General features: G+C 38.2%; 2 protein-coding genes across 2 annotated transcripts; both read right to left on the reverse strand.

Moving 5' to 3' along the window:
• Positions 1–1,966: 1,966 nt before the first annotated feature.
• LOC306935259 (uncharacterized protein) lies at positions 1,967–7,825 on the reverse strand. The gene is made up of 10 exons (XM_079518227.1): positions 7,754–7,825; positions 6,810–6,938; positions 6,671–6,692; positions 6,427–6,524; positions 4,874–4,921; positions 4,419–4,434; positions 4,222–4,319; positions 3,605–3,658; positions 2,711–2,764; positions 1,967–2,076 (listed from the first exon to the last, which is right to left on the reverse strand). The coding sequence occupies exons 1-10, from the start codon at positions 7,779–7,781 to the stop codon at positions 2,048–2,050; spliced, it is 576 nt and encodes a 191-aa protein (XP_079374353.1). The 5' UTR covers positions 7,782–7,825; the 3' UTR covers positions 1,967–2,047.
• A 3,497-nt stretch (positions 7,826–11,322) lies between these two features.
• Positions 11,323–20,591, reverse strand: LOC306935604 (sialic acid-binding Ig-like lectin 12). The gene is made up of 13 exons (XM_079518701.1): positions 20,581–20,591; positions 18,931–19,048; positions 17,132–17,555; positions 16,381–16,631; positions 15,849–16,172; positions 14,859–14,987; positions 14,720–14,741; positions 14,476–14,573; positions 13,201–13,248; positions 12,756–12,771; positions 12,559–12,656; positions 12,088–12,141; positions 11,323–11,523 (listed from the first exon to the last, which is right to left on the reverse strand). Exons 2-13 carry the CDS (start codon positions 19,004–19,006, stop codon positions 11,495–11,497), a joined length of 1,569 nt encoding a protein of 522 aa, XP_079374827.1. The 5' UTR covers positions 19,007–19,048; positions 20,581–20,591; the 3' UTR covers positions 11,323–11,494.
• Positions 20,592–23,551: the final 2,960 nt, after the last annotated feature.

Below are 23,551 nucleotides of genomic sequence, written 5' to 3' on the forward strand. Positions count from 1 at the left end.
ATTCTGAATTTCTCAAATTTAAAAGCACTATATTTCTAAAACTATGAAACATTTCAAATATTCCTTTTCAGGCAAACATGTCCACCGTAAGATGAACCTAAGTAGGCTTGAATGGGGTTTCTAGGTGTAAGTATGTAGGACTAGTAGCATGCCAAAGTTTGTGCTATTGCCATTGAGAATGCATTGGGCGTTAAAGTTAAATAACTCAGAAACTACAAAACATTTCAAAGTAAAAAGTTCCAGCATGTGTCTCCACAGTAAGCTGAATTATAAAACGTGTGAATGGAGTTTCTAGGTGAAAGTGCTTTTTTGACGTGCCAATATCTGCCATTGAGCCCCATTGTAAAATTCTCAAATTTGAAAGCACTATATTTCTAAAACTATGAAACATTTCAAAGATTCCTTTTCAGGCAAACATGTCCACCGTAAGATGAACCTAAGTAGGCTTGAATGGGGTTTCTAGGTGTAAGTATGTAGGACTAGTAGCATGCCAAAGTTTGTGCTATTGCCATTGAGAATGCATTGGGCTACAAAAAACTACAAAATACAAAATATTTCAAAGTAAAAAGTTCCAGCATGTGTCTCCACAGTAAGCTGAATTATAAAAAGTGTGAATGGAGTTTCTAGGTGAAAGTGAAAGTGACGTGCCACTATCTGCCATTATACATTTCTCAAATTAAAAGCACTATATTTCTAAAACTATGAAACATTTCAAAGATTCCTTTTCAGGCATACCTATACGTGTCCGTGCAAAGGTGAGCATGGTTACTATGGTTAGTGTGTGACGTCACTGACATAGCTGATCAGACTATATAAGACCTTGCACCACTCAGTTCACACGGGTGTGATTTTTAAAAGACTCTTAACTGACCTCACACTAGAGGAAGATCAATCTAAAAGCTCACAACGAGGCACATTGTGCCACTTATGAGCTTGTAGATCTGCTTTTTTGTATGATGAAGCATAGGGCATTAATTCAGGAGAAAAATTAGAAATATGTAAGGGATAATATCTGGCTAGGTGGTCATTGTCGGGAGATAATTCACCGACAGGGAGTTTAACCACCGAGGCGAAGCCGAGGTGGTTACACTGCCTGAAGGTGAATTATATCCCGACAATGACCACCTAGCCAGATATTATCCCGCTTATTACATGGCTAACTAACATAAATTAATCCATTGATCCAAAACACAACAAAAAAAGTATTCCATAACTTCGCGCTGGCTGAGTCTGCCCAGCTGCAGGGCTGAAGCACTGTCGGAAAACAAGGAAGTGAGTTGATCAAATAGAATCCATTTTCGGGTCCAGCTGCTTCGTCTATTTCTCGCTCAAATGTTTTCAAAAACATTTTTAAGAGCAATGTTTAGCTGTAAATTACATTGTGTGTCAGTAGTGTGTGTGTTTACATGGCTGTTATGTTGGAAACGGCAGTAAATCAAGCGGGCGCAGCCGCGCAGCTGGTGGTGCTCAGAGGGTTTGATTAGGCAGCGGTCATTATACAGCGGAGCGGTCATTATCATGAGATAACTCACCGCTGAATTAAGCGATTGACCAATCAGAATCAAGCATTCAACCAAGCCATGTAATAAATGGAGATATGTCCCGGGTTTCTGCAGAGAGCAACAATGATGCAGGTGATCAATACCTCCACATCCATTATCACAGAGTTTCATCTTACAGACTCATTTCTGATTATTCCTGATATTTGAATGAAGTGGATCAACTGCAGCAGATTCGGGAACTGATGATTCTGTCAGTGAAACATGAGTTAAAGATTCAGATTCAAGATTCAAGACTTTATTGCCATGTCAACAGAGTTGATTGGAATTTGTTTCAGTGCACTAAAAACAGACCTACAAAAAGACACATATTCACATCACATATTCATACAAAAGTACAAACATCATATGAGGTGGACCAATAAATAAGAAGAATGCAAAACGTTACAATTCATGTTAAAGGCAATCAGAAGCTTTGTAGAATGTTTGTAATACTTTAACAGTTTGATAAATAGCTCATGTTGCTCTCGATGGTTGCCAGAGTCTTGTCACTCACTGAGTTCACCTCCCATTCCACCTTCATAAATCAAAAAGATATCTCTGCATTACTCAACAACTTGACCTCAAAATGTGAATAACCGTGCTGTGTTGTTTTTGGCAGCAAATTTCTATTTTAGTTTAGTCTTAGTCTTTGGAATGGAACTTCCATTTAGTTTTAGTCACATTTTAGTCACCTGGAATGCTTTTGTGTCTAGTTTTAGTCGACTAAATGTAATGCGATTTTAGTCGACTAAATCTACAGTTGATTTAGTCGACTAAAATGTATTTTTGCGGGCCTTGATGCAGTCATAATGGCTGATTTTACACTTGCTGAAAATAGCCGATCGACAAGCTCACAACGCGTTGCACTGCGACGCGTTGTGAGCTTGTAGATCGGCTATTTTCAGCATGAACGAATTCTAAAATGACTTATACTTGATCTCTTGTCCACTAGTCCCTCCTTAACATTTTAGTCTAGTTTTTATTATATATATATATATATATATTTAGTCTTAGTTTTAGTCATCGTAGCTTAGTTTTCATGTACCGGTAGTTTCCATTTAGTTTTTGTCAGTGAATAAAGGTAGTCGACGAACATTTTTCGTAGAATTAGTCGACGAAAACACTAACTGTGTACAACAATATGACATAAACAGTATAATATACTGTACCATTTTCATAGTCTTCATCAGGTCCATTCGGTTCTTCATAGTCACTGGTGTCGCCTAGAGGTCGACACATAAATGTAGTTTATATTTTAAACATTGTTTCAGTTGTGTTAATTGTGCTGATAATGACTAAAAACAACAAACACGACTCAAGTGGTGGACTTTGATTTTAATCTAAATTAATTCTACGTTAATAGCTGAAAGTATAACTATATTAGACACAGTTGTCCTCTTCATGAAGTGTCCATAACCAACATGATTGGTTCATATTGTATAGCATATATATTATATTAAGTCAGTCGGACCAAGTGCATAATCCGTCACTTCCATCCACCAGCTGTCTAAAAACCAGGTAGAGACAGACGCCTGCTCTAGGCGTTTTCTTGACGCGAAGGTGTGCCCGCGCTCTGTCTGTCTGTCACCTGGAATGCTTTTGTGTCTAGTTTTAGTCGACTAAATGTAATGCGATTTTAGTCGACTAAATCTACAGTTGATTTAGTCGACTAAAATGTATTTTTGCGGGCCTTGATGCCGTCGTAATGGCTGATTTTACACTTGCTGAAAATAGCCGATCTACAAGCTCACAACGCATCGCACTGCGACGCGTTGTGAGCTTGTAGATCGGCTATTTTCAGCATGAACGAATTCTAAAATGACTTATACTTGATCTCTTGTCCACTAGTCCCTCCTTAACATTTTAGTCTAGTTTTTATTATATATATATATATATTTAGTCATAGTTTTAGTCATCGTAGCTTAGTTTTCATGTACCGGTAGTTTCCATTTAGTTTTTGTCAGTGAATAAAGGTAGTCGACGAACATTTTTCGTATAGAATTAGTCGACAAAAACACTAACTGTGTACAACAATATGACATAAACAGTATAATATACTGTACCATTTTCATAGTCTTCATCAGGTCCATTCGGTTCTTCATAGTCACTGGTGTCGCCTAGAGGTCGACACATAAATGTAGTTTATATTTTAAACATTGTTTCAGTTGTGTTAATTGTGCTGATAATGACTAAAAACAACAAACACGACTCAAGTGGTCGACTTTGATTATAATCTAAATTAATTCTATGTTAATAACTGATTTTAATGTAAATTAATTCTACGTTAATAGCTGATTTTAATGTAAATTAATTCTACGTTAATAGCTGATTTTAATCTAAATTAATTCTACGTTAATAGCTGATTTTAATCTAAATTAATTCTACGTTAATAGCTGATTTTAATCTAAATTAATTCTACGTTAATAGCTGAAAGTGTAAGTATATTAGACACAGTTGTCCTCTTCATGAAGTGTCCATAACCAACATGATTGGTTCATATTGTATAGCATATATATTATTTTAAGTCAGTCGGACCAAGTGCATAATCCGTCACTTCCATCCACCAGCTGTCTAAAAACCAGGAAGAGACAGACGCCTGCTCTAGGCGTTTTCTTGACGCGAAGGTGTGCCCGCGCTCTGTCTGTCTGTCTGTCTGTCTGTCTGTCTGTAAAATACTGACCGTGCTGCAGTGGGCAGTACAAGTCATTGGCAGCTCCAGTTTGATTGGTCCCGTGGTCTGCTGCTGAGTCCTGATTGGTTGCCGGATACGGGATGGGTCTGTAATTAAAAGATACACATATTTAGTAGAAGTATAAAACAGGATGTAATCTACTGCTGCCATGTTGTTGAATAGACAGAGATTAAAATTGTACTTACACGATATAATCTGGATCTGTAAAAAAATAAAAAATAAATTAAAAAACAAAAAAACAAAAAAAAGTTGTACTGTATTTGTACAAGATAATAGCATATATTTTAGGCAGTTTCTCCTTCATGAGAAAGCCTGTGAATGAGGTGGTGTACAAACTATAAATGGGCGTACTAGAGTGTTCATAGTGACTTTAATTAGTCATACTAAACTAAATGTGATTTATTAAGATGGAATAGGAATTCATTGAATGACAAGACTCTGGCAACCACCACAGGTGAAAACATCTACATATTCACCAATATTGCCTTATAATTAAAGTTTCTAAAATAACAAAACTGCCCCGAAATGAGCCCTAAATCTACTGAGAAGACACTAAAACATTCATATTCCAAAACAAAAAAAATTAAATAAAATATGATTAAAATCATTGGAGTTGATGTTTAAAAGGTATATACTGTACCATTTTCATAGTCTGAGTGCTGGATTACACCATAGACACTTCGGTCAGCTATAAGGTAAAGAAATATGGTTGTTATTTCATTAATGGATTAAATTGAATGAATTATTCTGCTAATTAAAGTCATACTGTGTGACATTATATTTGTATTGTGTTTTAGCGCCACCGCTCCATTGTCATTACACTGTTTGTCTATATGGAAGGAACGCTGGATAAATGGGGTAGCGTCTTACGGCCCAAGAAAGATTATGGTATTTTGGAAAGCAACATGTTATCAGAAACACTATTTCACCCATTCTGGGCGGGAACCCTTTTGTGTCTTAAGCATTATGTTATACTTTAGCTATTGAAAAATATCAGATCTACAAGTTCATAGCACTTGTAGATCTGCTATTTTTTTTAAATCGTGAAAATGTGGTGCAAATATTATATATTCTTTCAGAGCGAATGTGTCCGCGGGGGGGCGGGGGTCCCATTACATATAATTTTGGGGGTCCTTGACATGAAAATGTTTGAGCACCACTGAGAAAAGTTTCATGATTTTGAAGTCATTTGCATTTTGTAGGCCTCAGGTCTAAATGGGTTAAAATGCATGAATGAATACATTTCCAGTGCTTTTACAGGCCTATACATCATTCTGGGTTGAGTGTCAGAGGCTGAACACACGTGGGGGAAAATAAAATAAAGAAAACGTATAGTTTTTAAGAGAACATTTATGCAGAATGACTATTGTGGAAGTGTTCCAATGGATCCAATGTATTATTTAGTCAAAATCTTTTAATACTTTTAATTGGATGCCTATTTATAAAACCCATAGACACACAAACACAAAAAGGTAGCAGATCTACAAGCTCACAACATGTTGAAATGAGACGCGTTGAGAGTTTGGCTATTTTCACTACTTTTGCGTGGCAATGTTGTACGAAGACGAAGGGCATTCATTTATAAAAATCACACCTGTGTGAAGTGAGGGGCGCTAATATATTAAAGTCTAACTCGTGTTGATTAGGTGATGTAATGGTGATGTAAAACAAACGGTGCAAACACAAACATTAAATGCCATTAACAATTAAAAGACAATATGACGTAATGAGGGACAATATGACATAATGAGGGACAATATGACGTAAATGTTCACTTCATTGACAATGGCGTTTTTAAAACAAACATTGAACTAAAAACAAACATTAAACCTGTAGCCTATATAGCAGGGTTCCCCAATAGGCGGCCCGCGGGCCGCCCCCTTGCGGCCCGCGGAAGAATTTCAAAAACAAATAAAACATTTTTTTTTGGGGGGGGGGGGGGGGGGTCCCAGATATAAATGGCATTAAATGGGGGTCAGTAGCCTATGCATGTCAAACTGGGCATCCTTTTCGAATGGGAAGACCTCGACCTCACGCGTGCGGACTCGGCCCCCAGCCTGGTACCCTAGTCAAAATATGGCCCTCGAGGAAAATTAATTGGGGAACCCTGCTATATAGGCTCAAAAATACAAAGTTGAGAAATGGAGATACAAGGTTTCCGCCTGACAACAACCATATAAAAATAACACTGACTGTGTTGCAGTGGGAGGTAGACATCATCAGGAGCTCCACTTTGATTGGTCCTCTGGTTTGAAGCGGAGCCCTGATTGGTTCCATGAGACTGAGCATGTCTGTTAAAATAATAATAATAATAAAAAAGCATATATAAAAAAACATGCAATGTAGCAGAAATGAAGCCGGGAAAAAAAAGAAAAGAAAAGTGCATCTATGCTGCTGTCATGTTGATGAATGGACAGAGATTAAATACTGTACTTACCTGCAGGCACAGCAGCATGGATCTGTAAATTGAAAACAAGTTGTACCATAAACTTACTAAATATAATATACTCATAATGTTGTATGCGGAGTAGCTCAATTATTGTAAATCTAGATGGATCTAATGTAATATTTCTCACCTTTAGATGATGTTCTGTATCGACACAGCAGGATCAGCAGGATGGTCAGTAGAATTACAGCAACAAGTCCTACAATCAACCACAACCACACTGGAGATGTGAATGCGGTGCTCACAGGTGGTACAGTTACTGAAGGTGGAGGAGATCCAGACAGATTAGTATTTAGAGCATACACACACACACACACACACACACACACACACACACACACACACACACACACACACACACACACACACACACACACACACACACACACACACACGTTAGAGTCTGCAAAATCATGGCATGTGTTTTCATGATACAATAAGCATGTCACTCAGTACTGGGTATAAGTAACAGCGTCTCCGCCATATATGAGGGCTGCCAATTATAGCAGAGACACCACAATACTTTTCCAGCCTTTTTGCCTCCTTTTTGGGCATCCCAAGTTGTTGGAACCCTCTAACAACCAGTATGCGTATGCCCTAGGCTGCCAAGTATAAAGACAAATAGTCTGCACCTATAGCCCAGCTCTGAGATGTTATGTAGAAGTGGTTGGTATTTTATGACCTTGGTCATAAAGGCTTCCTCTAGGCTGTGGTCAAAGGTGCAGTCTGGTTGCACACTAACAATAATAGAAGTGTGACAATTACAATAGTCTGGTTGCACCCACACTAATGAAGATGTGATGCGACTTCACTTCAACTTCCAGACTACCATAAACATTGAACTATAGCATCCATATTCTGATTATGTCATAATAGGTGAACAAATTCAGCCAAAAGAAAAATAGCAGATCTACACGCAAAGTTGTATGATAAAATCACATGAAAGAAAACGTGTATTTACTGTACCCTAGCATCCATATTCTGAGCATGTCATAATAGGTTATAACATTCAGCAAAAGAAAATAGCAGATCTACAAGCTCACAGGGACATGGAGGATGGTATATAATACTCACAGGTGACATTCAGGGTCACAGTCTCCATTGCTGTAATGTTTCCCTTGAAGGTCACCTGACAAGTGACTTCACTGCCGTCGTGTTCAGATGAAGGGGTAAAGGTCAAATTTGAGCTGTGTCCCTGGTTGACTCTATTATGATTCTCTGTTTTCAAAATAGTGTCATTGCTCGTGACGAGAGAGTCACTGTGGCCTGTCTTCCTCCATGTCCAGGTGATGTTGGGAGGAGTTCCAGAGCAGAGCCCTGGGGCGGTGCAGGTCAGTGTGGTCTGCTGTCCCTCTGTCAGAGCAGGAGGAACGTTTACTTGGGGTTTTTGTTTTAGACCTAGTGGGACAGCAAACATAATGACATTATGACATTGAATATCTGCTACATTATTCAATGCAACTATCATCAAAGACATGTTTTATGAATAGTTTTAAGGATAATATTTATTAGTAAAGCATTCAGTAGATTTCTTTTTTTTACCCAATATGGTAGCAAACAATAAACATGGGATTATTCTGTATACAAAGAAAGAGTACTTCATACTTGTAACCATGAGTGTCTTTTTAAGAGCAAAGACATATCCATCACCGGCCGGCTTATTCGCTGATGGGCCCTCAACTCAAAATTTATATGATCCAGTATCGGACTCTGTAAGATCATTGATGGTGATGCTGCAGTCATTCCGATGTGTGAAACTTGGTTCCAACAGGGCCACTCTTTTTCTGAACGACAACTGAGGTCTTTCAGGTTTTTTGGAGTTGGATATTACGTCATTAATGGCACACCATTTAGGTATAGATTCACATTTAAGCCATATTGCAGATGTGGGTTTGAATGTAGCACTATGAGTGAAAGAACATGGGATAACAATACAGAGTCCAGCCTCAGATGTTAGCTCTTTTTTGGTGAAGGTGATACTCCATCCATCAGCATAGTTCTCTGTAGTAGTTTCCTGTGTACCTGTTTAAAGCAAAAGAGTAAAATATCTTATCAATTTATGTTTGTACTTTTCTAATAATATTTCATTAGATTTAGTGTGAGCTAGTTTAATCAAACCATAACTACATTACGTTTGTTTTTATTTTCCTGTTCATTATGCAAGTACTAAGTGGTTGTAGTCTTTGTAGTTAGTGTTTGATGTGCGTTGTACAAATTACAATACATACATGAACGTAAGTGTTCAACTATGTGTGTTTGTGTGTGACTATGTGTGTGACCAGTACCAATGAGTACCACAAGTGGCGCTGTTGTGCCAGAAACGGAGAGAGAGAGATAGTGCTGCATGTTGCCTGCTAATGAGAGAGAGAGACAGAGAGGGGGGGGGGGGGGGGGATTTGCACCACTCAGTTCACACGGGTGTGATTTTAATTGTATTTTTAAGTTGAGTTTTCTAATTATATTAAATAGCTTAAAAATTATATCTGGACAAAGCTTGACTCTTTTGTCATGTTATGTTATTCTTTATTGATCCCCATGGTGAAATGTGTCTCCAGTTGTACGACCAGTGCCTTGCTCAAGGTACTAAGGTGTATGTCCCTAACATGCATATGTATTTTAGTCTGGGATGAAACCAGGAGGAAAAGAACATGCATATAGAAAGGCCCCTTTCAGGTTCAAACCCAAGATCTTCTTGCTGTGAGTTAACAGTGTCGCACATATAAACAGACAATATACGGTACGCAGACATAAATAACCAAGGGGCTATATATCCACACCATAATCAAGAATCTTGTGATTTTCTAAAATTAACAAGCCGTAATGGATCTACTACTGCTTTCCCTGCATATGTCATGAATACAACTTCCAGTTGAGGGGCTATACTCAAAGAGCGGGGCTACATAAAACATCTTAACTCCATGCATAACAATACAAAGACAGAAGAGAGAAGTAACACTTTCAAGACTTTGTAAGTGATACAAATGACACTGCAGAAACTGCAGTAGACACTAACATCTTTGTTGTTTTGTATAATATAATAATAATTGCTGTGTGTTGATTAAAGCTATTAAAAGCAACACTAAATATTAGTTATTTTATCAGTATAATTCATATGCATTATTGTAATATGCACAGCTGCTTTTTTCATGTTGACTTACTATTATTAGTCTTTTTTGCCTGAAAAAGCAAAGAAAATATTTTAGTCTGAGTTCATTAATTACCTTATTGAAATATGATAGAATATTCATCATTTGGCTGCTTTGTGTGTAGGAAGGTAATTCACCCATGTATTACCATATACAACTCTTTCAAATTCTACTTTACTTCTACTTCGCGGTCCGCCTCACGTTCGGGTGCAAGAGCAGCCCAAAATGTTTCAATTCCCTTTCAGACGCCCTATGCTGGATCCTCACCAATAACCACCCCATAGCCCACCTTGTGCACCTCCTGGACGACTTCCTCATAGTCCGGCCGCCAGCCTCTCGCCTCCGACTCACTCCTCAAGTTCCTGGCCACGCTCCGCTCTGGGTACCTGTCCCCCCTGGTCGACCTCACCCTAGAAAGCATGTTCCTCCTCGCTTTCTTCGGGTTCCTACGCTGCTCAGAGTTCACGTCTTCCTCCTCCCGTTACGACCCTTCCCGTCACCCTAGCCTCTCCGACGTATGTAGGACTAGTAGTTTTTCGGACGGCATACTATAGCATGTCGTTTTTCGTGATTTTGGACTATTTGAAAAAGAGATGAAAATCATGAAAAACGACATACTATAGTTCATGGTTTCGGACGGCATACTATAGCATGTCGTTTTTCGTGATTTTGGAGGATTTGAAATAAAGATGAAAATCATGAAAAAATTACATACTATAGTCCATGGTTTGGGACGGCATACTAAAGTATGTCATATTTTCGTGATTTTGGGAGACTATGTCAGAGCGGGGACTTGAACCTGCAGCCTCCAGATTCCCAGGCAGGATCTGTACCCAGTGAGCTACTGTGCATGATTTTCTTAAAAGGCTGAATTCTGAATTTCTCAAATTTAAAAGCACTATATTTCTAAAACTATGAAACATTTCAAAGATTCCTTTTCAGGCATACCTATACGTGTCCGTGCAAAGGTGAGCATGGTTACTATGGTTAGTGTGTGACGTCACTGACATAGCTGATCAGACAATATAAGACCTTGCACCACTCAGTTCACACGGGTGTGATTTTTAAAAGACTCTTAACTGACCTCACACTAGAGGAAGATCAATCTACAAGCTCACAACGAGGCACATTGTGACACTTATGAGCTTGTAGATCTGCTTTTTTGTATGATGAAGCATAGGGCATTAATTCAGGAGAAAAATAAGAAATATATGGAGATATGTCCCGGGTTTCTGCAGAGAGCAACAATGATGCAGGTGATCAATACCTCCACATCCATTATCACAGAGTTTCATCTTACAGACTCATTTCTGATTATTCCTGACATTTGAATGAAGTGGATCAACTGCAGCAGATTCAGGAACTGATGATTCTGTCAGTGAAACATGAGTTAAAGATTCAGAGTCAAGATTCAAGACTTTATTGCCATGTCAACAGAGTTGATTGGAATTTGTTTCAGTGCACTAAAAACAGAACTACAAAAAGACACATATTCACATCACATATTCATACAAAAGTACAAACATCATATGAGGTGGACCAATAAATAAGAAGAATGCAAAACGTTACAATTCATGTTAAAGGCAATCAGAAGCTTTGTAGAATGTTTGTAATACTTTAACAGTTTGATAAATAGCCTATGTTGCTCTCGATGGTTGCCAGAGTCTTGTCACTCACTGAGTTCACCTCCCACTCCACCTTCATAAATCAAAAAGATATCTCTGCATTACTCAACAACTTGACCTCAAAATGTGAATAACCGTGCTGTGTTGTTTTTGGCAGCAAATTTCTATTTTAGTTTAGTCTTAGTCTTTGGAATGGAACTTCCATTTAGTTTTAGTCACATTTTAGTCACCTGGAATGCTTGTGTCTAGTTTTAGTCGACTAAATGTAATGCGATTTTAGTCGACTAAATCTACAGTTGATTTAGTCGACTAAAATGTATTTTTGCGGGCCTTGATGCCGTCGTAATGGCTGATTTTACACTTGCTGATATTTTCAGCATGAACGAATTCTAAAATGACTTATACTTGATCTCTTGTCCACTAGTCCCTCCTTAACATTTTAGTCTAGTTTTTATTATATATATATATATATTTAGTCTTAGTTTTAGTCATCGTAGCTTAGTTTTCATGTACCGGTAGTTTCCATTTAGTTTTTGTCAGTGAATAAAGGTAGTCGACGAACATTTTTCGTAGAATTAGTCGACGAAAACACTAACTGTGTACAACAATATGACATAAACAGTATAATATACTGTACCATTTTCATAGTCTTCATCAGGTCCATTCGGTTCTTCATAGTCACTGGTGTCGCCTAGAGGTCGACACATAAATGTAGTTTATATTTAAACATTGTTTCAGTTGTGTTAATTGTGCTGATAATGACTAAAAACAACAAACACGACTCAAGTGGTGGACTTTGATTTTAATCTAAATTAATTCTATGTTAATAGCTGATTTTAATCTAAATTAATTCTACGTTAATAGCTGAAAGTATATTAGACACAGTTGTCCTCTTCATGAAGTGTCCATAACCAACATGATTGGTTCATATTGTATAGCATATATATTATTTTAAGGCCAGTCGGACCAAGTGCATAATCCGTCACTTCCATCCACCAGCTGTCTAAAAACCAGGAAGAGACAGACGCCTGCTCTAGGCGTTTTCTTGACGCGAAGGTGTGCCCGCGCTCTGTCTGTCTGTCTGTCTGTCTGTCTGTAAAATACTGACCGTGCTGCAGTGGGCAGTACAAGTCATTGGCAGCTCCAGTTTGATTGGTCCCGTGGTCTGCTGCTGAGTCCTGATTGGTTGCCGGATACGGGATGGGTCTGTAATTAAAAGATACACATATTTAGTAGAAGTATAAAACAGGATGTAATCTACTGCTGCCATGTTGGTGAATAGACAGAAATGTAAATTGTACTTACACAATATAATCTGGATCTGTAAATAAATGCATACAAAAAATAAGTTGTACTGTAGATAATAGCATATCTTTTAGGCAGTTTCTCCTTCATGAGAAAGCCTGTGAATGAGGTGGTGTACAAACTATAAATGGGCGTACTAGAGTGTTCATAGTGACTTTAATTAGTCATACTAAATTAAATGTGATTTATTAAGATGGAATAGGAATTTAACTCATTGAATGACCCATTGAAAGACCCATCACAGGTGAAAACATCGACATATTCACCAAACTTGCCTTTGGACTTATAATTAAAGTTTCTAAAATAACAAAACTGCCCCCCAAATGGGCCACGCCCCCTAAATCTACTGAGAAAACACAAAAACATTCATATTCCAAAACAAATAAAATGAAATAAAATCTGATTAAAATCATTGGAGTTGATGTTTAAAAAGTATATACTGTACCATTTTCATAGTCTGAGTGCTGGATTACACCATAGACACTTCGGTCAGCTATAAGGTAAAGAAATATGGTTGTTATTTCATTAATGGATTAAATTGAATGAATTATTCTGCTAATTAAAGTCATACTGTGTGACATTATATTTGTATTGTGTTTTAGCGCCACCGCTCCATTGTCATTACACTGTTTGTCTATATGGAAGGAACGCTGGATAAATGGGGTAGCGTCTTACGGCCCAAGAAAGATTATGGTATTTTGGAAAGCAACATATGCCATCAGAAACACTATTTCACCCATTCTGGGCGGGAACCCTTTTGTGTCTTAAGCATTATGTTATACTTTAGCTTTTGAAAAATATCAGATCTACAAGTTCATAGCGCTTGTAGATCTGCTATTTTTTTTAAATCGTGAAAATGTGGTGCAAATATTATATATTCTTTCAGAGCGAATGTGTCCCCGGGGGGGCGGGGGTCCCATTACATATAATTTTGGGGGTCCTTGACATGAAAATGTTTGAGCACCACTGAGAAAAGTTTCATGATTTTGAAGTAATTTGCATTTTGTAGGCCTCAGGTCTAAATGGGTTAAAATGCATGAATGAATACATTTCCAGTGCTTTTACAGGCCTATACATCATTCTGGTGTGAGTGTCAGAGGCTGAACACACGTGGGGAAAAATAAAATAAAGAAAACGTATAGTTTTTAAGAGAACATTTATGCAGAATGACTATTGTGGAAAAAAGTGTGGATCCAATGTATTATTTAGTCAAAATCTTTTAATACTTTTAACTGGATGCCTATTTATAAAACCCATAGACACACAAACACAAAAAGGTAGCAGATCTACAAGCTCACAACATGTTGAAATGAGACGCGTTGAGAGTTTGGCTATTTTCACTACTTTTGCGTGGCAATGTTGTACGAAGACGAAGGGCATTCATTTACAAAAATCACACCCGTGTGAAGTGAGGGGCGCTAATATATTAAAGTCTAACTCGTGTTAATTAGGTGATGTAATGGTGATGTAAAACAAACGGTGCAAACACAAACATTAAATGCCATTAACAATTAAAAGACAATATGACGTAATGAGGGACAATATGACATAATGAGGGACAATATGACGTAAATGTTCCCTTCATTGTCAAAGGTGTTTTTAAAACAAACATTGAACTAAAAACAAACATTAAACCTGTATATAGGCTCAAAAATACAAAGTTGAGAAATGGAGATACAAGGTTTCCGCCTGACAACAACCATATAAAAATAACACTGACTGTGTTGCAGTGGGAGGTAGACATCATCAGGAGCTCCACTTTGATTGGTCCTCTGGTTTGAAGCGGAGCCCTGATTGGTTCCATGAGACTGAGCATGTCTGTTAAAATAATAATAATAATAAAAAAGCATATATAAAAAAACATGCAATGTAGCAGAAATGAAGCCGGGAAAAAAAAGAAAAGAAAAGTGCATCTATGCTGCTGTCATGTTGATGACTGGACAGAGATTAAATACTGCACTTACCTGCAGGCACAGCAGCATGGATCTGTAAATTGAAAACAAGTTGTACCATAAACTTACTAAATATAATATACTCATAATGTTGTATGCGGAGTAGCTCAATTATTGTAAATCTAGATGGATCTAATGTAATATTTCTCACCTTTAGATGATGTTCTGTATCGACACAGCAGGATCAGCAGGATGGTCAGTAGAATTACAGCAACAAGTCCTACAATCAACCACAACCACACTGGAGATGTGAATGCGGTGCTCACAGGTGGTACAGTTACTGAAGGTGGAGGAGATCCAGACAGATTAGTATTTAGAGCGCACGCACGCACACACACACACACACACACACACACACACACACACACACACACACACACACACACACACACACACACACACACACACACACACACACACACACACACACACACACACACACACACACACACACACACGTTAGAGTCTGCAAAATCATGGCATGTGTTTTCATGATACAATAAGCATGTCACTCAGTACTGGGTATAAGTAACAGCGTCTCCGCCATATATGAGGGCTGCCAATTATAGCAGAGACACCACAATACTTTTCCAGCCTTTTTGCCTCCTTTTTGGGCATCCCAAGTTGTTGGAACCCTCTAACAACCAGTATGCGTATGCCCTAGGCGGCCAAGTATAAAGACAAATAGTCTGCACCTATAGCCCAGCTCTGAGATGTTATGTAGAAGTGGTTGGTATTTTATGACCTTGGTCATAAAGGCTTCCTCTAGGCTGTGGTCAAAGGTGCAGTCTGGTTGCACACTAACAATAATAGAAGTGTGACAATTACAATAGTCTGGTTGCACCCACACTAATGAAGATGTGATGTGACTTCACTTCAACTTCCAGACTACCATAAACATTGAACTATAGCATCCATATTCTCACTGATTATGTCATAATAGGTGAACAAATTCAGCCAAAAGAAAAATAGCAGATCTACACGCAAAGTTGTTTGATAAAATCACATGAAAGAAAACGTGTATTTACTGTACCCTAGCATCCATATTCTGAGCATGTCATAATAGGTTATAACATAGGGTTATAAAAAATAGCAGGTCTACAAGCTCACAGGGACATGGAGGATGGTATATAATACTCACAGGTGACATTCAGGGTCACAGTCTCCATTGCTGTAATGTTTCCCTTGAAGGTCACCTGACAAGTGACTTCACTGCCGTTGTGTTCAGATGAAGGGGTAAAGGTCAAATTTGAGCTGTGTCCCTGGCTGACTCTAATATGATTCTCTGTTTTCAAAATAGTGTCATTGCTCGTGATGAGAGAGTCCTTGTGGCCTGTCTTCCTCCATGTCCAGGTGATGTCGGGAGGAGCTCCAGAGCAGAGCCCCGGGGCGGTGCAGGTCAGTGTGGTCTGCTGTCCCTCTGTCAGAGCAGGAGGAACGTTTACTTGGGGTTTTTGTTTTAGACCTAGTGGGACAGCAAAACATAATGACATTATGACATTGAATATCTGCTACATTATTCAATGCAACTATCATCAAAGACATGTTTTATGAATAGTTTTAAGGATAATATTTATTAGTAAAGCATTCAGTAGATTTCTTTTTTTTACCCAATATGGTAGCAAACAATAAACATGGGATTATTCTGTATACAAAGAAAGAGTACTTCATACTTGTAACCATGAGTGTCTTTTTAAGAGCAAAGACATATCCATCACCGGCCGGCTTATTCGCTGATGGGCCCTCAACTCTAAATTTATATGATCCAGTATCGGACTCTGTAAGATCATTGATGGTGATGCTGCAGTCATTCCGATGTGTGAAACTTGGTTCCAACAGGGCCACTCTTTTTCTGAACGAGAACAGAGGTCTTTTGTTTTTATTGGAGTTGAATATTACGTCATTAATGTAAGTATCACGACATCTAGGTTCAGATTCACATTTAAGCCATATTGCAGTCGTGGGTTTGAATGTAGCACTATGAGTGAAAGAACATGGGATAACAATACAGAGTCCAGCCTCAGATGTTAGCTCTTTTTTGGTGAAGGTGATACTCCATCCATCAGGATTGTTCCCTGTAGTAGTTTCCTGTGTACCTGTTTAAAGCAAAATAGTAAAATATCTTATCTATTTATTTTTGTACTTTTCTAATAATATTTCATTAGATTTAGTGTGAGCTAGTTTAATCAAACCATTACTTTTGTTTTTGTTTGTTTTTATTTTCCTGTTCATTCTGCTACGTACTAAGTACTAAGTGGTTGTAGTCTTTACATTATTCAATGCAACTATCATCAAAGACATGTTTTATGAATAGTTTTAAGGATAATATTTATTAGTAAAGCATTCAGTAGATGTTTTATTTTTTTCCCCAATATGGTAGCAAACAATAAACATGGGATTATTCTGTATACAAAGAAAGAGTACTTCATACTTGTAACCATGAGTGTCTTTTTAAGAGCAAAGGTATATCCATCACCGCCTGGGAATTTCGCTGATGTGCCCTCAACTCTAAATTGATATGATCCAGTATCGGACTCTGTAAGATCATTGATGGTGATGCTGCAGTCTTTCCGAAGTGTGAAATTTGGTTCCAACAGGGCCACTCTTTTTCTGAACGACAACTGAGGTCTTTTGGGTTTTTTGGAGTTGAATATTACGTCATTAATGGCACACCATTTAGGTATAGATTCACATTTAAGCCATATTGCAGTCGTGGGTTTGAATGTAGCACTATGAGTGAAAGAACATGGGATAACAATACAGAGTCCAGCCTCAGATGTTAGCTCTTTTTTGGTGAAGGTGATACTCCATCCATCAGCATAGTTCTCTGTAGTAGTTTCCTGTGTACCTGTTTAAAGCAAAAGAGTAAAATATCTTATCAATTTATGTTTGTACTTTTCTAATAATATTTCATTAGATTTAGTGTGAGCTAGTTTAATCAAACCATAACTACATTACGTTTGTTTTTATTTTCCTGTTCATTATGCAAGTACTAAGTGGTTGTAGTCTTTGTAGTTAGTGTTTGATGTGCGTTGTACAAATTAAAATACATACATGAACGTAAGTGGACAAGACAATACACAATACACACAGGAATTGGAGAACATCTCAAACTGGCTAGAGTCGTCACAATTAACTCTCAATGTACAAAAAACAGTTTCAATGTGTATCTCCATCCGCAGCAGGCCTGCTGCGGATACCTTTGTGGTACGCATAAAAAATTAAACTCTTGCTGAAATGAGTGAAGTAAAATACTTAGGAATAATCTTGGATAAAAACTTAAAATTTGAAAAACAGGTAAAGCATATATGCAAGAAGGTTAAACCAAATCTAAATTGTTTTCGGCATATCAGAAGGGACTTATCAGCTAAAACTGCACAACTGTACATGCATGCTATGATTTTCTCACACCTAGCATACAGCGTTACAACATGGTCACAATCCTCTAAAACTGTCTTACAACCAATAACATCAATATACAAACAGGCTATAAAAATCATGGATCAAAAACCGATGAGATGGCACCTTTGTGGTATCCTAAAAAAACACAACCTTTTTACGTTTGACAATTTTGTGTTTTTTTCTACTACCAAATTGGTTTTTAAATGTTTACATGGTCATGTTTCACCTTTGTTCTCTGGACTGGTTGATAGACTTCCGACCACTGGTAGAGCAACCACACGAGCCTCAACAAGTGGTAACTGTATTGTTCCTAGGTGTAACAACTCATTCGGACAGTCTGCCTTCTCAGTAAAGGGAGCAAACTTATGGAACTCTTTGCCTACGGCTCTAAAACTAGAGTCTGATGGTAACGTGTTCTACAGAGGACTCAAACTATGGTTGAAATCAAATCAACTGTGTTCACATGTATAGCTTCTGACTGGTTATTAGAATGATTATGTTTACTTTTGTATTAGAGATTATGTAATGGATTTTGTAATTATGCTGTAAATATTATTAGAATGTATAATCTTTTGTACTTGATTGGGTGTTTTTTAAACTATAGTGTCCCTGTAGTTTTTAGAAAAGTCTCCTGTGGACAAGTGGTGAAAATTAGCACATGTGCTAACACACTGTAAATGATGCATCTACTAATTGTACAACTGTGCAATGAGCAATGTGATTGTTATGTCCATATCAAATAAATAAACATAACATAATAAAGGTACAATAATAAAATAATAAAATATGATTACAGACATCAGCAAAAGAAGCTACTGTACCTCCGGTGCCGCCCATCACAGCGAAAAGCACTGTCATACAGATGACTGCCAACATCCTCTCAAGGTGCGTTTCCATAAAGCCGTTTCTTTGCGCATTAAGGCTCTTGCGCAAAATCTCCTGGATGGAAACACATCAACATGCGAATAAGTCTCCATTGTTCGCAAAAACACTTTTTCGCTTGGAGGTTGCGGATTTAGGCTTTTTCGAAAAAAGGGAAATGCGCAAATAGTGTATGGAAACACTTGCGGAAAAGGTTTTTAATTAGAAAGCATTGAACTCGCTTTATATCGCTTTTGAACAGTTGGAAAATAAAATAAAACAACGATGGGGAGGCAGTGGAGTGAACGGTGCATGGTGGACAGAGAGGGAGAGGGAGTGTCGGAGTGATGTTGTGGATACATATAAGGTCCCAATTTACTACTACCCGTCCGATTAATAATTGTGTAGCGTGTTCAAAGATCCCATATGAAGTCTGAATCCTCCCGAGTTGATCGGGGCGCTCCGATCATTTTGATATCTGGATCGCTACTGTATGGATGCAAGACACACACACACACATGCACACACACACACACACACACACACACACACACACGTGGACTACGAGTAGTGTAGTAGACTAAACTTTTATATAACCTAGCTGCCTGGGTCCCTACTCCCTGCAGGCTATTCGATTTCGATCCATGCATATGCTTAATCTATTCTTATTTATTTAATATTTATATTCATTGCATAAGATAAGCAACCTAAACGTGTAGGCTATAGGCTATATAGCCGATGAAACAAGTTATTCACAACTGTTTGCAGCTGCAATCAATCAATTTACAGTATAAACGACCAGTATGCTCCAATCGAGTCCCGTGACATATAGGCTACGTGCCCCGAATATATTAAGACAAGCATTATATTACACAACAAATCGTTCTTTGTACGTTCTTTGACTGTAGGTGTCGTCAATACTGTGAAAGCAGCAGACGGTCGGTCAGCCGCTGACCAGGGATCAGATTACAGCGCAGTATATGGGGTCCCGTCCGTTAAACTGAGATACATACAGCATACAGCATACATACAGCGCATCAAATCAATGGTGTGAACATCGATTAGGACTACTTTACATGAGCCTCACTTTACTGGCAAAACAGTGCAACCTACTGCACATTTCATGAACTTATTGCATATGCGCATTTTATCAGTTTAATGGAAACACCGACAATTCGCTTTTCTTTTTTCGACTTAATGAACATACGCTTCCTTTTTTCGCAAAGGCTTAATGGAACCGCACCTTCAGTCAGTCTGTCTCCACAGGACAGCCTTCAAAATCAGACAAATCTAGTGTGTGTGCAATAACAGGATTAAAATAAACATACTGGTTCATAGGTTGTGCTGAGACTCTTACAATACAGACATGATACTTGGACATCATGACAACGTAAGTAAATAATATGAAAAATGAAAATACTTCTATCCTCATGACAACCACATGTGTACACTTCCTGAACAATTCCCAAACAATCTTCCCCATACTCAGCAATGCATGCATACAATAATACCTTCATAATCTGTATGAAGGTATTATTTTACAACAAAACATTTTTGTTAACTGACCCTTTACTGAGCACTTTACTTGAAAAAAGGACATTGTGTTGTACCTCTTTCTGTGTGTTCCTCCGAGTGTCTCCTCTTGATGGTAAAGGTTCTTTAATGTTTTTGCTGTGAACTTTCTGTGACTCTACTACTCATCTTAGTCATCTACCATCTCTTCCCTTTTTCTACAATAGAAGAAGTTTACTTGACTTAACTACTAAACTGGCCTGACTGCTCCTCCCTGCAGCCTAATTTTTGAGTGGTGCAACCACAACCAACGAACAGCAATGTCCGTGTTCAACTATGTGTGTTTGTGTGTGACTATGTGTGTGACCAGTACCAATGAGTACCACAAGTGGCGCTGTTGTGCCAGAAACGGAGAGAGAGAGATAGTGCTGCATGTTGCCTGCTAATGAGAGAGAGAGAGAGACAGAGAGGGGGGGGGGGGGGGGGGGGGGGGGATTTGCACCACTCAGTTCACACGGGTGTGATTTTCATTTTATTTTTAAGTTGAGTTTTCTAATTATATTAAATAGCTTACAAATTATATCTGGACAAAGCTTGACTCTTTTGTCATGTTATGTTATTCTTTATTGATCCCCATGGTGAAATGTGTCTCCAGTTGTACGACCAGTGCCTTGCTCAAGGTACTAAGGTGTATGTCCCTAACATGCATATGTATTTTAGTCTGGGATGAAACCAGGAGGAAAAGAACATGCATATAGAAAGGCCCCTTTCAGGTTCAAACCCAAGATCTTCTTGCTGTGAGGTAACAGTGTCGCACATATAAACAGACAATATACGGTACGCAGACATAATTAACCAAGGGGCTATATATCCACACCATAATCAAGAATCTTGTGATTTTCTAAAATTAACAAGCCGTAATGGATCTACTACTGCTTTCCCATGTCATGAATACAACTTCCAGTTGAGGGGGTATACTCAAAGAGCGGGGCTACATAAAACATCTTAACTCCATGCATAACAATACAAAGACAGAAGAGAGAAGTAACACTTTCAAGACTTTGTAAGTGATACAAATGACACTGCAGAAACTGCAGTAGACACTAACATCTTTGTTGTTTTGTATAATAATAATTGCTGTGTGTTGATTAAAGCTATTAAAAGCAACACTAAATATTAGTTATTTTATCAGTATAATTCATATACCTATAGTACTGTATAATTCATATGCATTCTTGTAATGTGCACAGCTGCTTTTTTCATGTTGACTTACTATTATGTCTTTTTTGCCTGAAAAAGCAAAGAAAATATTTTAGTCTGAGTTCCTTAATTACCTTATTGAAATATGATAGAATATTCATCATTTGGCTGCTTTGTGTGTAGGAAGGTAATTCACCCATGTATTACCATATACAACTCTTTCAAATTCTACTTTACTTCTACTTCGCAGTCCGCCTCACGTTCGGGTGCAAGAGCAGCCCAAAATGTTTCAATTCCCTTTCAGACGCCCTATGCTGGATCCTCACCAATAACCACCCCATAGCCCACCTTGTGCACCTCCTGGACGACTTCCTCATAGTCCGGCCGCCAGCCTCTCGCCTCCGACTCACTCCTCAAGTGCCTGGCCACGCTCCGCTCTGGGTACCTGTCCCCCTGGTCGACCTCACCCTAGAAAGCATGTTCCTCCTCGCTTTCTTCGGGTTCCTACGCTGCTCAGAGTTCACGTCTTCCTCCTCCCGTTACGACCCTTCCCGTCACCCTAGCCTCTCCGACGTATGTAGGACTAGTAGCATGCCAAAGTTATAATTTTTTTCGGACGGCATACTATAGCATGTCGTTTTTCGTGATTTTGGACTATTTGAAAAAGAGATGAAAATCATGAAAAACGACATACTATAGTTCATGGTTTCGGACGGCATACTATAGCATGTCGTTTTTCGTGATTTTGGAGGATTTGAAATAAAGATGAAAATCATGAAAAAATGACATACTATAGTCCATGGTTTGGGACGGCATACTATAGTATGTCATATTTTCGTGATTTTGGGAGACTATGTCAGAGCGGGGACTTGAACCTGCAGCCTCCAGATTCCCAGGCAGGATCTGTACCCAGTGAGCTACTGTGCATGATTTTCTTAAAAGGCCGAATTCTGAATTTCTCAAATTTAAAAGCACTATATTTCTAAAACTATGAAACATTTCAAAGATTCCTTTTCAGGCATACCTATACGTGTCCGTGCAAAGGTGAGCATGGTTACTATGGTTAGTGTGTGACGTCACTGACATAGCTGATCAGACTATATAAGACCTTGCACCACTCAGTTCACACGGGTGTGATTTTTAAAAGACTCTCACACTAGAGGAAGATCAATCTACAAGCTCACTACGAGGCACATTGTGACACTTATGAGCTTGTAGATCTGCTTTTTTGTATGATGAAGCATAGGGCATTAATTCAGGAGAAAAATAAGAAATATATGGAGATATGTCCCGGGTTTCTGCAGAGAGCAACAATGATGCAGGTGATCAATACCTCCACATCCATTATCACAGAGTTTCATCTTACAGACTCATTTCTGATTATTCCTGACATTTGAATGAAGTGGATCAACTGCAGCAGATTCAGGAACTGATGATTCTGTCAGTGAAACATGAGTTAAAGATTCAGATTCAAGATTCAAGACTTTATTGCCATGTCAACAGAGTTGATTGGAATTTGTTTCAGTGCACTAAAAACAGACCTACAAAAAGACACATATTCACATCACATATTCATACAAAAGTACAAACATCATATGAGGTGGACCAATAAATAAGAAGAATGCAAAACGTTACAATTCATGTTAAAGGCAATCAGAAGCTTTGTAGAATGTTTGTAATACTTTAACAGTTTGATAAATAGCCTATGTTGCTCTCGATGGTTGCCAGAGTCTTGTCACTCACTGAGTTCACCTCCCACTCCACCTTCATAAATCAAAAAGATATCTCTGCATTACTCAACAACTTGACCTCAAAATGTGAATAACCGTGCTGTGTTGTTTTTGGCAGCAAATTTCTATTTTAGTTTAG

This window comes from Electrona antarctica (assembly GCF_951216825.1).
Source record: "Electrona antarctica genome assembly, chromosome: 13".
Taxonomy (NCBI): Eukaryota; Metazoa; Chordata; class Actinopteri; order Myctophiformes; family Myctophidae; genus Electrona; species Electrona antarctica.

Coding starts and splice junctions, on each gene's coding strand:
- LOC306935259 (XM_079518227.1), bottom strand. CDS start 7,781: ATGGAGACTGTGACCCTGAATGTCACCT. Junction 6,939..7,753: donor TGTGACCCTGAATGTCACCT/GTGAGTATTATA, acceptor CTCCACCTTCAG/TAACTGTACCACCTGTGAGC. Junction 3,659..4,221: donor GTACTGCCCACTGCAGCACG/GTCAGTATTTTA, acceptor GTCGACCTCTAG/GCGACACCAGTGACTATGAA.
- LOC306935604 (XM_079518701.1), bottom strand. CDS start 19,006: ATGGAAACGCACCTTGAGAGGATGTTGGCAGTCATCTGTATGACAGTG. Junction 17,556..18,930: donor TGTGATGGGCGGCACCGGAG/GTACAGTAGCTT, acceptor TGCTTTAAACAG/GTACACAGGAAACTACTACA. Junction 14,574..14,719: donor CCATGCTGCTGTGCCTGCAG/GTAAGTGCAGTA, acceptor TTATTTTAACAG/ACATGCTCAGTCTCATGGAA.